General features: G+C 36.8%; 1 protein-coding gene across 1 annotated transcript in view; it reads left to right on the plus strand.

Moving 5' to 3' along the window:
* The first annotated feature begins 272 nt into the window (after window positions 1–272).
* HERC1 (HECT and RLD domain containing E3 ubiquitin protein ligase family member 1) overlaps window positions 273–16,026 on the plus strand; it is an 82,494-nt gene continuing 66,740 nt past the window's right edge. The window contains exons 1-13 of the mRNA XM_010151310.1: window positions 273–1,202; window positions 2,301–2,396; window positions 2,696–2,890; window positions 4,506–4,817; window positions 5,484–5,580; window positions 7,143–7,286; window positions 8,769–8,896; window positions 9,750–9,894; window positions 9,990–10,161; window positions 11,287–11,421; window positions 13,100–13,265; window positions 13,937–14,062; window positions 15,251–15,472. Of these exons, the coding sequence (XP_010149612.1) occupies window positions 273–1,202; window positions 2,301–2,396; window positions 2,696–2,890; window positions 4,506–4,817; window positions 5,484–5,580; window positions 7,143–7,286; window positions 8,769–8,896; window positions 9,750–9,894; window positions 9,990–10,161; window positions 11,287–11,421; window positions 13,100–13,265; window positions 13,937–14,062; window positions 15,251–15,472 (2,868 nt within the window). The remainder of the gene's footprint in view (window positions 1,203–2,300; window positions 2,397–2,695; window positions 2,891–4,505; window positions 4,818–5,483; window positions 5,581–7,142; window positions 7,287–8,768; window positions 8,897–9,749; window positions 9,895–9,989; window positions 10,162–11,286; window positions 11,422–13,099; window positions 13,266–13,936; window positions 14,063–15,250; window positions 15,473–16,026) is intronic.

Here is a 16,026-nt window from a genome sequence, read left to right on the forward strand (position 1 = left end):
AATTAAGATAAGGTAATCTTCAAAATGTCTTTCTTTATACTACTAAAATATGAGTATTTGATCTACATTCCAGATTGCAGTACTTAGATGGGTAAAATGGTGGGACTTCGGTAATTCTTGGAGATGAATCTTTTGCTATTTGCTTTTTTAAAGGATCATTGGGATTTGTCTTACTGTGAGTAATAAGTTCTGTAGGCAGTACTGCACACCTATTTACCTTTTTTTTTTTTTCTTTTTCATCTTCAGGACTAATGGCAAAGGAGTAAACCAACATGGCAGCTATGGTCCCACCTGTGAAGCTGAAATGGCTGGAACATCTAAACAGCTCCTGGATCACAGAAGACAGTGAATCTATTGCAACAAGGGAGGGAGTTTCTATCTTGTATGCTAAGTTAGTCAGCAATAAAGAAGTAGTGCCATTGCCCCAGCAGGTTCTGTGCCTCAAAGGACCTCAGTTACCAGATTTTGAGCGGGAATCTCTATCTAGTGATGAACAGGACCACTACTTGGATGCCCTTCTTAGCAGCCAGCTGGCACTGGCGAAGATGGTATGCTCAGACTCTCCATTTGCTGGAGCACTCCGAAAACGTCTACTTGTTTTGCAGCGTGTCTTTTATGCACTTTCTAATAAGTATCATGATAAGGGTAAGGTGAAACAACAGCAGCATTCACCAGAAAGCAGTTCTGGATCAACAGATGTGCATTCTGTTAGTGAACGTCCTAGATCAAGTACAGATGCACTCATAGAAATGGGGGTTCGGACTGGATTAAGCTTGTTATTTGCGCTGCTAAGACAAAGTTGGATGATGCCTGTGTCAGGACCTGGCCTCAGTCTTTGCAATGATGTTATCCATACTGCAATAGAAGTTGTGAGCTCCTTACCACCTTTATCTTTAGCAAATGAAAGCAAGATTCCACCAATGGGGTTGGACTGTTTATCACAAGTAACAACATTTCTTAAAGGAGTAACAATTCCAAACTCTGGAGCAGACACTTTAGGTCGTAGGTTAGCTTCTGAGTTGCTTCTTGGTTTGGCTGCCCAACGAGGTTCCTTGCGGTATCTTCTTGAATGGATAGAAATGGCTTTAGGTGCTTCAGCTGTAGTAAACACCATGGAGAAAACCAAGTTGCTGCAAAGTCCGGAAGGGATGATCAGCTTTGATTGCTTTATGAGTATATTAACACAGATGCGACGATCTTTGGTAGGTATACCAGCTTTGATTTTTCTACATTGCAAACGTAGTTGCATTCTTAACTTTAAATAATTTCTCAACACTGAATGCCAGTTTGCTGACTAGGTTGCTTAATATATTAAAAAAAGGTGTGGTGTTTTCTTCTTTTTGTGAAATCCCTTTTTCAGTATTTCATTTGTTAGAAGTTAGAAAGTATGGAACTATTTTTAAGGCTTGCTTTGCTGAATTTGCTTAGAATTCAAAGTTTTGCAGTATGCCTTGTTCTGGTTCATATTTATTTGTATCGGACATTCCTGTTCTCCAATTAACTGGACCTCTACTCATGCAACTTTGGAGAATCAGTAAGATTGGAGATGTTTAGCTTTTTTGCTACTGCTTGGAAATTAATGCAATAAGAAAATATGTGAAATTATTTGCGAGTATGGCATGCTGCTTTGTACTTGAGCACTTCCGGTCCTAGGTGAATATTGTTTTTTAACCTGTGGAATTATAACACAATATGCAATCAGAAGCTGTGGCAAGCTGCTGTCTTATGTGCTCAGACTTGAACAGGGAAGGACTTTTTCCCTAAAGGGGGCATTATTTTCTCTTCTGTCAGGCTTGTAATGCTTGCTAATAAACATAAATTTTAAAAACTTAAAAATGTGAAGAGTGAGAAGAGCATGGCAGTGGCAGGATCTGAATTGGGTTCAATGTCTTCATGGGCAATTAATTTGTTGTTATTTTTGGACTAGATATAAAATTAAAGACCAAAATGTGAAAGATATGTCAACCCAAAAATAACTATGATTGGTCATTTTGTGAATAATAATCACTTCAAGCAAAACATAAATGACATGCATTTCAAAACAAAACAGGAGGAATTAACTCTAAACTCAGATATTTTTGCAAAAATGAATAAATAAAAATGTTTAACTAGCACTTGTTACACTTATCCAGGAGTGTATGCAGCCAGCATAGCACAGGGGAGAAAGGTAGTTTACTTATGCTTACAGAAACAGCTTTTAATTTTGGTGAACTATAAGAACAAATCCCTGAGGTATTTTGTGCAGGTGCACTATTGCTCTATGGAATTATTTTTCTCATAATAGCTTTTAAAAATTGTAGGGATCATCCGCTGATCGAAGTCAATGGAGAGAGCCAACTAGAACTTCTGATGGCTTATGTTCTCTTTACGAGGCAGCTCTTTGTTTATTTGAAGAGGTATGTCTTGAAATGAACCTTGACTTTAAGGTAACTGTAGTTTACTTCCCCCTTACCCATCTGAGTGCATGTGGGTATGATCCAATCTACTAAGCTCTTCTGGTGTAAAAGAGGAAGGTACAAAAAGGTAAAAAAACTCAGATGTGGAGAAACGAAGTAATTTGGGCACGCTAATAGTGTGGTGGTGGATGATTTATGTTTTAGGCAGAGAATCATATTGAGGGGAAATTGCATTAAACATAGTGACTATATGGAAATAAATGAAAATGCTACTCTGTAATAAATCTCTCCTTTTATAGGTTTGTCGAATGGCATCAGACTACTCAAGAACCTGTGCCAGCCCTGACAGCATTCAAACGGGTGATGCTCCCATTGTTTCTGAGACTTGCGAAGTGTATGTCTGGGGTAGCAACAGCAGTCATCAACTGGTAGAAGGAACTCAAGAGAAAATACTTCAACCCAAGCTTGCTCCAAGTTTTTCTGATGCACAGACAGTGAGTGACATTTATAATGGTACATTATGTAACACTTAACAGCTTCATTGTTATAGTATGAAATTGAAAAGTAGTACTTTCTTTCTGAGTGCCACGTAGTAATGAAGGTATGATGCTCAAAACTAATCACACAAGTTACTATACTGAAAGTATCTTGCAACTTTTATTGGTGCCTGGAAAAATATTGGGGTTTTTTTAATGCCACACACAGATCAATGTCCATGTAACAAGAACAATTGAACTACCTAACTTGCTTTGAAATGTATCTGCAGAAACAATTTTCTTGCTTGTAGTTTGTCTGAGGTTTTCTTAACTGTTGTTTAAAAGTTATCTTGCCTATCAAACTTCTTTTCCATTGGTGGCTTTCACACCAAGTTTGCCTATTTTGAAAGTCCAAACTGGGCTAACTGCTATCACAGCAACATTAATTAACTTTCTGAAAAATCAGTATGCAGTATGCTCTTTCTGTTCTCAGTCACATATTCTGCAGTTGCAACTAAGCACTTGTGTTCATGTGTGACACAGAATAGAATAGTTTGCTTTTCTGTTACCACATTGCCTTTGCAGTGTTGACTTAAGTAAAATAATTTTTTTGGTCACTGGACAGTTAAGGTATGTGTTTCTGAAATTGTTTCTGCTGATGTCACTGATATATGCCAGTGGACTGCAGGACCAGGCATCTCATAAAGCAAGTTATGCATTCAGAAAACCTTTGTTTAAACAAAACACTAGCACATGAGATTGGAGTGAGTGACCTGAATGAATGAGCTACTCTTTAAATAGTACCGTATATACTCATGCAGCAGATTTGTATGATTTCCCACTGGAATGAAGAAGTTGTAATTTTTCTCTGATGATCTTTGTCGGATTTGTCTATATGAAGAAGTTAATTCACAGTAAATAGGGCTGTCACTGTGCAGTCCACCACGTGCTTTGTGCCATTTTATGATGTGGACATGCAGTGCCTTTATGCTTTGGCTACGAAACTGCTTTGCACTTGTATGTTAAGATTCCTGTAGGAAATTATCGCATGGTTAGTTGGTTTGCTATCTGGTCATTCTTCAGCTGTGTGCTGACTTTCCAATAGAGGCAAGTTCGTTCTTAAAAAATTTGGGTCTTATTTCTTCGGTGTTTATGTAATTAAAATGCATAGTCTAAAATTGTAGTGGATTTTTTGCATTTGACATATTTCTAGGATGTTGCTGCTTGGTAGTGCTTAAAATTAAGCAAAGCCTACAGTTCTTTATCAAGTTGTTGCTTTGTCTTTTCCATCTTCAGAAATTAAGGTACCTTCAGAGACTGTCCATATCCATTCCTGAGTCTTGGAAATCTGAAGGCACCCTGAGTTCTGTAGAAGAGATGCGAATAAATTAAATAGATTAATCATCATTAACATCCTTTACCTCAAGAAAATAGATTGAGTCATAAAATATTTTTCAAGAATTTGAATTTTAATGCTTGCTGAAGTCCCAAGTTCTCCTTAATTTTTACATTATGAAAGGTTTGCTTAAAGAAACCTGACATTCTGTTTGAAAATAGAGACTTCTAGACCTACATGTGAATTTTACATTTATCTAATCTTTCTTTTTGACTATTTTACCCTTTTTCCTTACAGATTGAAGCTGGACAATATTGTACTTTTGTTATTTCTACGGATGGTTCTGTTAGAGCCTGTGGTAAAGGCAGCTATGGGAGACTAGGACTGGGTGACTCCAATAATCAGTCCACACTGAAAAAATTGACCTTTGAGCCTCACAGGTCTATTAAAAAAGTGTCATCTTCAAAAGGATCTGACGGTCATACTTTAGCATTTACAACAGAAGGGGAAGTCTTCAGCTGGGGTGACGGTGACTATGGAAAACTGGGACATGGAAATAGCTCTACTCAGAAGTATCCCAAACTTATTCAGGGTCCTCTGCAAGGAAAGGTATGTTTTGTATGGTAGAACACCTGTTTTTGTTCTGTCCAGTTGTGGTGTCATGTAAAATTTGAAATATATGAATTTAAAGAGAAAGTTCTGGGGTTTATCCCAACTTCTCTTTGTAGCTAGATCTTCTTTCAGCAAAGCAAATTGTAATTTGGACAATGGCACTGTCAGTAAACCTCATGGTCATAAGACTAGAACTTGCTCGTGTGCTTTTGCTGAGCTGCAGAGACATTCCAGGAGATGGTTGCTTCTGTTAGCTATAACATTAGGACTTTTCATATACAACTCTTTCATGGCTTCGTGTAATAGGTGGCATTGCATTGTCCTACAAAGCCTTGTTCTCCCCTGTCTGTGTTTTAACCAGTGTTGTAAACATCCACTAATGATTCTTTTTGCTGCTGTCAGAGTAGGCTATCATTATCTACATCTGCTTGATGGATAAATCACGGACACTTTTATGTATAAACTTGTCTCTGTGTACTGATTTCCATCTATCAAATGCTAAATAGAAAAGATTGCCAAGGTTCTTTCTTGTGTGTACTTGCTCCACATGAGTGAACAAGTCGATTTACATAGACTGCTTCTGAAGTTTGATTGTCATAAGTTTGAAAACTTTCCTATTCAGTCTGTGTAAAAACTTGCTTTTTATTTTTGCATGCAATGCAGGTTGTTGTATGTGTATCAGCTGGATACAGACATAGTGCTGCTGTTACAGAAGATGGAGAGCTATATACATGGGGAGAAGGAGACTTTGGAAGATTAGGTAATGTTAAAATTTCATGAGATGGTTCTGGAAGAATTTGTGTGACTGGTAATGATACTATACACGTAACTGCCTTGTTCTTTTGTTGTCCCCTCTAAATATGCATACACATGCACAGGGGGGGGTGTGTATATAGGTGACTGTGTTAAAACTAGCACAGAGACTCTGAAAAGTTAATGCCATTAATTTTACTAAGATTCTACTTTTAAACAATTTTTCTTTTCAGGAAAATTGCCTTCATTTATAAGACTATATATGATTGCCACCTAAATGTAAACAGTAGACATTTTGAATTGGAATTCTAGATAAACATGATCCTAGCGATGGTGGATGGTTCTTCAAACAGTTGTGGATAACTGGCTAATAATACCAAGGGTCTGATTCTAAAGTGATACTAATGATACTTGACTTCGAGTTTGCATGAATGGCTTAATGTCCTTTTGCCATTATATGTCTAAGAAAAATTTAACTGAAACAAAAACCACAGTACTCCTGTTTGGTTAACGTTCACTTGTGTAGTTCATCATCTTGCTGTGCAGCTGGTATGCCTAGTAGGAAACCACCCTTCTCATGCACGTTCAGCTGAACCAGCAGATTTTGCCTAGAGAACTTCACTTCCTTTCTGCTGTCGCTGCTTTGAATGTCATGATTGCCAGGTAGAGGGGTGAAGGCAAGTAACTGACAGGGACAGAAGGTGCAGACAGACAACTTTTAAACTATCAGTTTTCAGGGCAATCGGTACAAGTGCTGAGCCTATCACTGCTATTAAGAAAAGAACACTGGATTAGAGGTTTAACCTACAATTTTGGGGCGAATTGCAGGAACATTCTCATTGAGGTTAATGTTGGAGTTTTCTGTGCTTTGGGGAGCTTGCAGTGTGAAGTTGTGAGTTCCAGTGCACAGCTAAAAAGTAGCATTTGATTAGGTCATAGTAACTTGTTCACATTTATTTGGTTATGGATGCTGTGTAGTATCCTTTTCCCTCTGTTCTCCATTTTTATTGAGTATTTGCAGAATTTCTGTAGTTTATTAGACATATAACTCATGCTTATTATGGAGGTGCTGGTGATACTCTAATGTATTGGGCTTCTGCAGAAAGGACCAGTTAGAACTATGAATGTCTAAAACTAACTAGTTTGCTGGTTTTGTCTGTGCAGTATGCATGCTTGTATTGACGGTACTAAGAGTAGGCCCTTATTTTAGCTTCCTCATGCTGTTCAGGCTACCTGCTGCCCAGTGTTAGGAAGTATAGCTACCTAATCAACTGATATTGTAGGCGAGTGTACTACTAATTCTTTTAATTTATTATAAATTAAGTGGAAAACGCTCCTATGATGTAGTGGCAGCAAGATCTGAACAAGTGCATGCTCTGGAGTATGTCTTACAAAAATGAAATGTTTGTTAACCTTACTACAGATCTCTTCCAAACCTTATTACACATCTTTCCAAAAAGCAGGCAGAAATTGTGATTTGTGATGATTTGCAAAATCTTACTGAAATACCAAACCATAAATGGAAGTTAAATCTGCACAGAAAGAAAATGTATTTTTTTTTTTCCTTAGGTCATGGTGACAGCAACAGCCGCAACATTCCAACTTTAGTGAAAGATATTAGCAATGTAGGAGAGGTTTCCTGTGGCAGTTCACACACAATAGCTCTGTCCAAAGATGGGAGAACAGTATGGTCTTTTGGAGGAGGAGATAATGGTAGGTAAAATTAACATTTTGGTAGTATTTTTAAATTAATAATAGTAGCAATAGTGATAATAACAGTAGCGATAATATAAGTAGTCTTATTCCATGTACCTCGTAGCCTCACTAATCCTTGCAGCGTATGGTTTGCTGGTTTATTTTGTTTGGTATGGTTTTATTGTTGTTGGGTAGCTGTTCAAGAAAAGGGTTTGAGCAAAGTCTAAATATAATATTTGAAGGTTAGAAAGGATTGTCAGAAAGAAGGGAGGTTTCACAGAGCAGAAAGCTCAATGAATGCAGAAGTTGTTCTGGAGGAATACCTTTGCTGGTAGCTTTCAAATAAACTCACGCATTTGATATGGCAGTAACTATATTCACATACATTGTATTCACTTGCATTTAAACTGCCTCTTGAAACATCTCCCATCTCAAAAATGAAGGGCTTCTAACCTTCATTGCCTTTTGCTTGTCAAACACAGAATGACTTGTTTTCTGTTATGAGTGTATGTTGCTAAATTTGCTTATGCTGCTACATAAAAATTAAAACTCGGATTAAAATCGCTCTGTTATTGCTTCCTAGCCTAGTGGCAGAAGAGAGAAGTTGCAGACTATAGAAATCTCATAATCAAATTGGTGGTTAATAGAACTGGGTGGGAAGTTGAATTTCATTTGAAGGCCATCTCTGACATGCACATACAGAATTCTTCCCACTCGTCTGTCTCCTTCTTCCTGTAATTTGAATTGAAAAATTAGTTTTTAACAGGACAGGCATCTTAACCGTTACAGAGTATTAGAGTTTGCTCTTCTCTTTCACTAAACTGTAAGCAATTTGGCTTTTGGATATTAATAATGTGGTACTAAAATATTGTTGCAAGAAAGCTGAAACTGTGTGAATCAAAGCATAACCTTTGTAGAAATTATCCATCTTTAATATATTTCACGTATTTGATTTTGGGTTTTCTTCTCCCTTTTGAGCGAAGTTTTCTGACAACACACTGACATGGTTTAGTGACCGTCCTTGGTTTTGAGTTCATTCATTGAAAACAGTGAGGTTGTGGAAGTGAATAGCTGTTTTCACGAGAAACTTAACGGAGAAATAAGGAATAAAAATATTAATACTTACACATGCACAAAGCTGTCAGGAAAAAATGTAGAAAAGCTGGGGTTTTTTTCAATTCACTTTTTAAAAGTAGTTTTTTCTTGGCAAATATGAAACGGTATAGTGCTTTTGAAGGCTTTAGTAATTAAACAGCAGGCAATGAATAGTGTAGATATACGGAATTAATATTTCAAGTTTGAAATACAGTATAATAAATACATATTTCCTGATATCTGTAGTAAGTGCAATTGAAAGAGAATGTTTTATAAAAATTGTAATATGTTTTAAGTTTAAAAATATACTCTGACTTTTTGGAAATCCAAAAATTATTTTGTATACGTATAATTGCTGTAGTTTTTGTTGAAAATACCTTCCACTTGTGTTTGTTTCTTTTGTAGGCAAACTTGGTCATGGTGATACGAACAGAGTATATAAACCTAAGGTTATAGAAGCCTTGCAAGGCATGTTCATTCGAAAAGTTTGTGCTGGGAGCCAGTCTTCACTTGCCTTGACATCAACAGGGCAGGTAGGCAAAAGCAAGCTTTCACTCAAGTGATGAGTGTTGGAGAAGATGGTGTGGGTTCATTATCTCAGCATTCATTAAATAATGCCATTGATAAAATAAATACCAGTGAAGTTCTTGATTAGATCAACTAACGTACTGAGATCCTAGTGCACTAGAGTAATTAGAAATGTGCTAGGGTATTATGAAGAAGTACCCTTTTCAAGTGTCTTGCATAGTCACAGAAAATGTGTTTTTAGGTTATTCAGTGTAGAACCAAATTGAATTCAGGAAGCAAAGTGGGTTCTGGAAGCAAAAAGCAGTGGAATTCTTGTAATTTTTAATGCATTAACCAACTCTGGTGGATAAGTGATTTAATTTTTTTTTTTTAATGTATGTCTGCTGTAGAATATGGGTGTTAACTGAAAGTTTTATTTCTAATCTGAAAAATCTCAGGAGAGCTTGGAGATAAATGTCTCCGTGATAAATGAGGGCCCTTACTGCCATGATGTATACACATGTAATACGATACGCATTTATACACATCCAACCTAACTGACCCCCCATCCTCACCCCACGTTGTTTCAAAGGCAATGGGTTTTCAAAATATGGATTAGGAGTGTTAAGTTTACTGTAACACTCTTCTCTTGCAACAGCCTCCCCATTGATGTGCTCTCTGGCCAGTGATCTGAGTGCTTGCAAGAGGAGGAAGTGTAGATTATATGAACAGTACGTTAGAGTTATGACAGTACTGTGCATGTCTTGTTGAAAGTGTCATTGCAGTTATGGTGCAGGTGGTTTTCTAGTATTCTGTTTGCTCATGGTCACCGGTAACACAAATCTGACATGCTGATATTTTGTGGTTTGCTTGCTCTAGGTTTATGCATGGGGTTGCGGTGCATGCCTTGGCTGTGGCTCGTCAGAGGCAACTGCTCTCAGACCCAAGCTTATCGAAGAACTGGCTGCTACGAGAATAGTTGATATTTCGATTGGTGACAGTCACTGTTTGGCACTTTCTCATGGTAAAAAGAATAAAATGTAAAAAAAATACAATTGTCCTCTTGATCAAAAGCAATTTTGTCTCAGGTTTTGCTTTCTACTTTATTTATGTTTATAGATAATGAAGTTTATGCTTGGGGTAACAATTCAATGGGACAGTGTGGTCAGGGAAACTCTACTGGTCCCATTACCAAACCGAAGAAAGTAAGTGGTTTAGATGGAGTTGCAATTCAGCAGATTTCAGCCGGAACATCCCATAGCCTTGCCTGGACTGCTCTTCCAAGGGACAGGTAACAGTGACATTGGGGGACAGGTACACAATTTTTAATGCAAGACTGCTTTGGAATACATTTAACTCTTTCCTGAAGCTGTTGACACTCTGAGGTTCAAGTATTCTGCCTGTAATGTTTTGGACTGGTGACTCTTTTCTTCTCTCTTCTCTCTCTCTCCTCTTCTCGTCTGTCTTCTTTTTTAAAGTGTTACAGATTACAAGTGAAAATATAGCGTCACCAAGGATTTGGATATTAGTTCTTGGTATATGAAGATTTCTTGCATGCTGTTAGACAAAAATTACCTCTGTTAACTAAAAATTGACTAGTTATGCAGTGGGAGGAGAAACAATACAGTTTTTCTTATTTTGTGCTTCTGGCAGGATTTTTTTTTGTGGCTTTGGCCATTTCCTTTAGAGTAAAAAGTAGTATACTAAGCACAAAACTTTGGGATGTTTAGACAAATTACTGATGTGGATTTAACCATCTTAATAGCTTTAGGGATGGTTACATGTTAACCTCAACTAAAACCAGGTACCTAAATAAGTATTTTGGTTATTAATATACAGTAACTGAAATAATACTTTATTACACCAAAGACATGAACAAATGATTGAAGTGAGCTGGCAAACTTCAGATTTATATATGGACTAACACAAAGGAATAGAAAAATATGGTATTTGGACAATAATTCAGGAAGAATTTGAAATGCCCTGTTTTAAAGGGAGCTGTCTTAGAAATATCAAGTAAGAAAATAGTGAAACTCAAATAGTACTAAGTGGTACTGCCCCTTTTAGATTCTCCCTACATTGTATCAAATTCTCTATAGTCTGGCATTTGTACTAAACCAGCTTTCTGAGTACTGGTCAGCTTTTGCACGCATCAGATTAAATACATATGGCTTTATATTATGGCACTGTAGGAGTTTTTGTTCATAAATGAAGAGTGTCTGATTTATAATGAACTTTACAGAAAGAGCAGAAGATACCTTTGAGGATCAGGAAGTTAGTCTGCCTCAATTAGATTAGTTTGTTCTAAGAAAAAAATTGCTTTAGTCAAGTGTGTACTCAACCTGTCTAAACTGTTAATTTATTAAAGCAGTCCGAACATCTTCAGCAGTTAACTAACTTTGCTGTTTGATTCCAGGCAAGTTGTGGCATGGCACAGACCCTATTGTGTGGATCTTGAAGAAAGTACCTTTTCACATCTTCGTTCTTTTCTTGAGCACTACTGTGACAAAATTAACAGTGAAATTCCCCCTCTTCCTTTTCCTTCATCAAGGTACACACAGCATATGCATGTTACTGCTTTTTATAATTTTTTTTTCTTTTCAGCAGTGGAGCATGGCTTAGTTCTCATTAGTCTTTCCTTCAACAAGCATAAGTCTGGTTTATTTGCTTGTTCGGGTGCTGTGTGTTTGTCTCACACAGGAGCTTTTCAGTGCCTCAAATGCAGCGGGATCTTTTGTCAGGATTTTATTTCACTTACGCACTGAATTAAATATTTTCTTTCAGAGTTAGCTTTTAAAACACATTGTTCTAAGTAGTTGAAATGAATTTGCTGTTTCTTTGCGATATTTCTGCTTTGCAAGTCCTTCTGCCTGTAACGGGTTGGAGTGGATGCTTACAGACCCTAATCTACTGCAAGTGATAATCCATCAGTGCATATGTTCAGTTATTGACTAACACATGTGTGGTACTCAGACGAGGAGGTGTGTAGTTGCTGTTCTGTTTTGAGTTGGGATCAGTGCTCTGATAAAACCCTGTTTCTGTCAAAGGAATTAGGATTTTTTAAAAGCGTTTTAGCATGTGGGGGTGGACAATTTCTTCCTTGGAGCTCAAGGACTCTGATCACCTCTGGAGAAATAGAAATCATTCAGAAAGACTTTTAAAGGTCATCTGTGACTTTTGTTCAGGTTATGTCAAGTAGCATAACTTTTCATCTGAATGGACAAAATGGAGAAAAGCAGTTCAGTGTTTGGAGAAATTGATTTGCTTGTGAAACTTCGTATTACAGTTACTGTAGTTTGCTGCCAATACAGGCAGAGGTTAATAGTGGACAATCTGGGATATTTCGTGATCAGCTCCATGCGGGTTATATTTTTGGTGTGGGTTGCTTTGTTCATTTGTTTTTTAAGATAAGGTATTCCATTACTTTTGAAAATGCTTCTCACAAGCATAGACATGAAGTGTCTCCTAAGCTTGAAATATGTATGCAAGAAGCAGTTTCATAGCTTTGGGTTTCAGAAGCCTTTATGCTTTTCCACAAATTTGTCTGTTCTGGAAGGTACTCCAGAAAATGAAATGGAACAAAACCAGGCCTAACTTGATAGTGCCACATTGATTAAAACCATGTCTTGACAAGTCATCACTTGTCACTATTACAGTGTCCAGGGTTGAGTCTTCTCACCAAAGGTGATGTTTTAGACACATTGCTATAAAATACAAGAGCATGAATGTCTCCTCGCTGACATTTGCAAAAACACTCTATCAAGGATCCTTATGAATCTTTTTCCTTGCTACATTTTCAAAAGTTTTAATTTTTAAGAAGACTAGAAATTAATACCCTGACTTCTCATTTTTAATCTGATCATAGTACTCCTAAATCTTCTGAGAGATTTCATTTATTACTTCTTAATTTTTTCCTTTGTAAGGAATATATTTGGCTGTCTATTTCTGTATTTTGGACTGATCTTTCCTCCTAATTCATGAGAATACTTTTGTAAACTGAATGCCTCAGGGAACCATTGTCCACACAGACACTTTTATCTGTGTTTGGGTTTTGTTCTTTTAAGCTGATTGTCAGTAGTTTTTCAGATGACTTTTTTATAAGTTCCAGTTGTAATTTACTTATCTTTCTAGTACGCAACATCAAATGAAAGTTGAAAGCTTAGTGCACAAGTGAAAGGGAGTAAGGCTAATAATAGGAGAGATTAACAGGGATGTATTTCTTTTTACAGGGAACATCACAATTTTCTTAAATTATGTTTGAAGCTGCTTTCTAATCATCTTGCACTTGCACTGGCTGGAGGTGTAGCTACTAGCATTCTTGGCCGGCAAGCTGGTCCTCTTCGAAATTTGTTGTTTAGACTGATGGACTCTTCTGTCCCTGATGAAATTCAGGAGGTATGTAATGTTGGTTTTGTTTACATGTGAAAATTCCACTTCTCTCTTTTTTTTTTTTTCCCTACTTCTTTGACTGTGTAGTTAAGAGATGTATCTAACTTCCTGAACTTTGCAGTCTGATGAACACGATTCTCACCAGTTTTACTCTTTAAAGTTAAAAAGTTGAATCACTATTGGTGGGGGTTTTTTAATTGAAAGCAGAGGAGAATGCATAAGAATTTTTTTTTTTAATAAAAGGTTGCTTTTATTTTGTAACATTTAAATTATTATTGCTTGTGATAATGAGCCTAAAATGTTAATGTGGATTGAGGATCTAACTTAGTTGAATAAGTTCTCCTAAGATGGCCCTCTTACAGGAAATAGCAGCTTAAAAAAGAATTTTTATTGTTTTGACAGTGTGTTTGGTCTCTCTCTCTCTGTGCCACATAACTTTGCATCACAGAATAAAAGATGAATGTGCTATTATATGATAGAATTTTTATGTTAAATGAAATTAACTGGATATTTTGGATATATCATATGTGATGCACTGTATTTTTTAAAGATACCCTCTTACAGGAAATAGCAGCTTAAAAAAGAATTTTTATTGTTTTGACAGTATGTTTGGTCTCTCTCTCTCTGTGCCACATAACTTTGCATCACAGAATAAAAGATTGCTACTCTAATTTTAGGTTGTAATTGAGACTCTCTCAGTAGGAGCAACTATGCTACTTCCCCCATTGCGTGAGAGAATGGAATTACTACATTCTCTTCTACCCCAAGGTCCTGATAGATGGGAAAGCTTATCAAAAGGACAGGTGAGGTCAAGTAAAAATCTGTTGTGGGGATATTTTTGTTGTGGAGTTGGTTGGTTTTTTGGAGGGATTTTTTGCTAGAAAATACTGAATAGTGAGGTGAGCCACATTTGTAGAGTGCAAGTACGTTACTGGTAAAATGCAGTGCAAAGCCCAAGTTAACAAATTACATGTTTTCTCAAGTGAAACTGGACTTGAAAAGTTGGGAATTGCTGTTAGAGTATCTAGACAGGTATAAAGATTAGATATTTTTGAATACTAGCCTGATTTAACAAGTCTTGGTAACAGGAAAAGTAACTGTTTTCTGGAAAGAATATTTCTATCCTGCTTTTCCAACATGGATTACACTGTGGTTTGCAAAGGTGACTGGGATGTTCCTTTTACCTTTCTTGAATGGAAAGAACAGGAATTAGTGCAGGTTAGGAGACTTCCCCAGTACTTTACAAATGGAAGGAAAGAAATTCAAGCAATATCTATTCCTGTCCTTGAGGGCAGTAGAAACTGAAGCTTCAGAAGTAGTCTCAGATTAAAAAATGAGATTATTCAATTCAGTACGCATAGGATCCTGGCCAAATCCTTTATTTTATACGTTATGGAATAGACTGGTTACACTGACAGTGAAACTATGAAGAAGACTCTTCTGATTCTGATTTTCTAAAGATTTCTGAGGATTACTACTAGTACAGACTAAAACCCCCAACAATTACTAGAGTAGAACAAGTTTAGGTTTTTCAGGATTCATAACCAGCAACAGTGGGGAACAGTAATGAAACTGAAGGTCTTTACTCTGCATCTGCCACCTTGCTTGGTCTAATGTATCCTTGTCCTAGTTTTTACCCTTTTCCTTTTTCCTCTGTATAGATGAGAATAATTGCCTACCTCACACACACACACACACACCCCCCAACAGGTAACTAGAACAAACCAGAGAAAGCATTTGGTCCAATGTCTAATCTCTCTCTCAATCTCAGATATTCACTACGTATGGTCATCTAATGTGCTATATTTATCTGTTCTCTTAGGACAAATGTGCAGACAACAATGGATTTTTTTAGTGAAGTCCTCCAGCTTATCTTCATGTCCCATTAGAATATTTTTTTTAAGTAACTATGCCTAATACTTTTTTCTTCTTAGTTTATCATTTTAGCTTCATTAACAGTGTTGCTTGTGTCTATAAACATTTTTCTTTAGAGAATGCAGTTGGATATTATTCTGACAAGCTTGCAGGATCACACCCATGTAGCTTCCCTGCTTGGCTATAGCTCACCATCCGATGCCACAGAAACTTCCTCATTATGTGTCAGCTATGGAAATATCTCTGATCAAACGTATGCTGTCCAGAGCAGTCATCCAGATACTCATCTGGCTGAAATCTTAATGAAGACTCTTCTAAGAAATTTGGGATTTTATACAGTATGGTATAGGCCTTTTTTTTTTTTTTATAATGGTAATGAATTTTGCATACTTAGAGGGATTAAAAGTTCTTCCCCACTTTCAGAAAATGGTGTTCTTGTTTTTTATCTGAAGTAAGAGTGCCATATGTATTTGTTTTTCAGCCGTTTAACTAAAGCCAGTTAAACCATCTCTAACATGATGGTTCCAATGTTTTAGTGGTATTCATTGTTTAACGTGGCTTATAGAAATGTAGATGGTTTCGTATCAGACTGAAGTATTTTATTGCTCTTATTTTGCTGCCTCAAAATGATTTGGAAGATAGAATGTGACACAGTAAATAGGTTGTATGGAACCCTTTTGTCAGTATAATCTCAGCCGCTAGAGAAAGGTAGGCAGACTACGGCAGGAACGTGAATCTGTTTGGTTAACTTCACTAGGGTAACTACCTTCTAATAGCTTGCCATTGTATACGTAGTGTGTCACATGTTCTTATCTGTGCAGTGGTAGAGGATGATGAAAAGTTATGGGGAGCATAAGAGCAAGTAACTGAATCTTTTTACTACTTTTACATT

The sequence above is a fragment of the Eurypyga helias genome, unplaced genomic scaffold, assembly GCF_000690775.1.
Source record: "Eurypyga helias isolate BGI_N326 unplaced genomic scaffold, ASM69077v1 scaffold4405, whole genome shotgun sequence".
Classification (NCBI taxonomy): Eukaryota; Metazoa; Chordata; class Aves; order Eurypygiformes; family Eurypygidae; genus Eurypyga; species Eurypyga helias.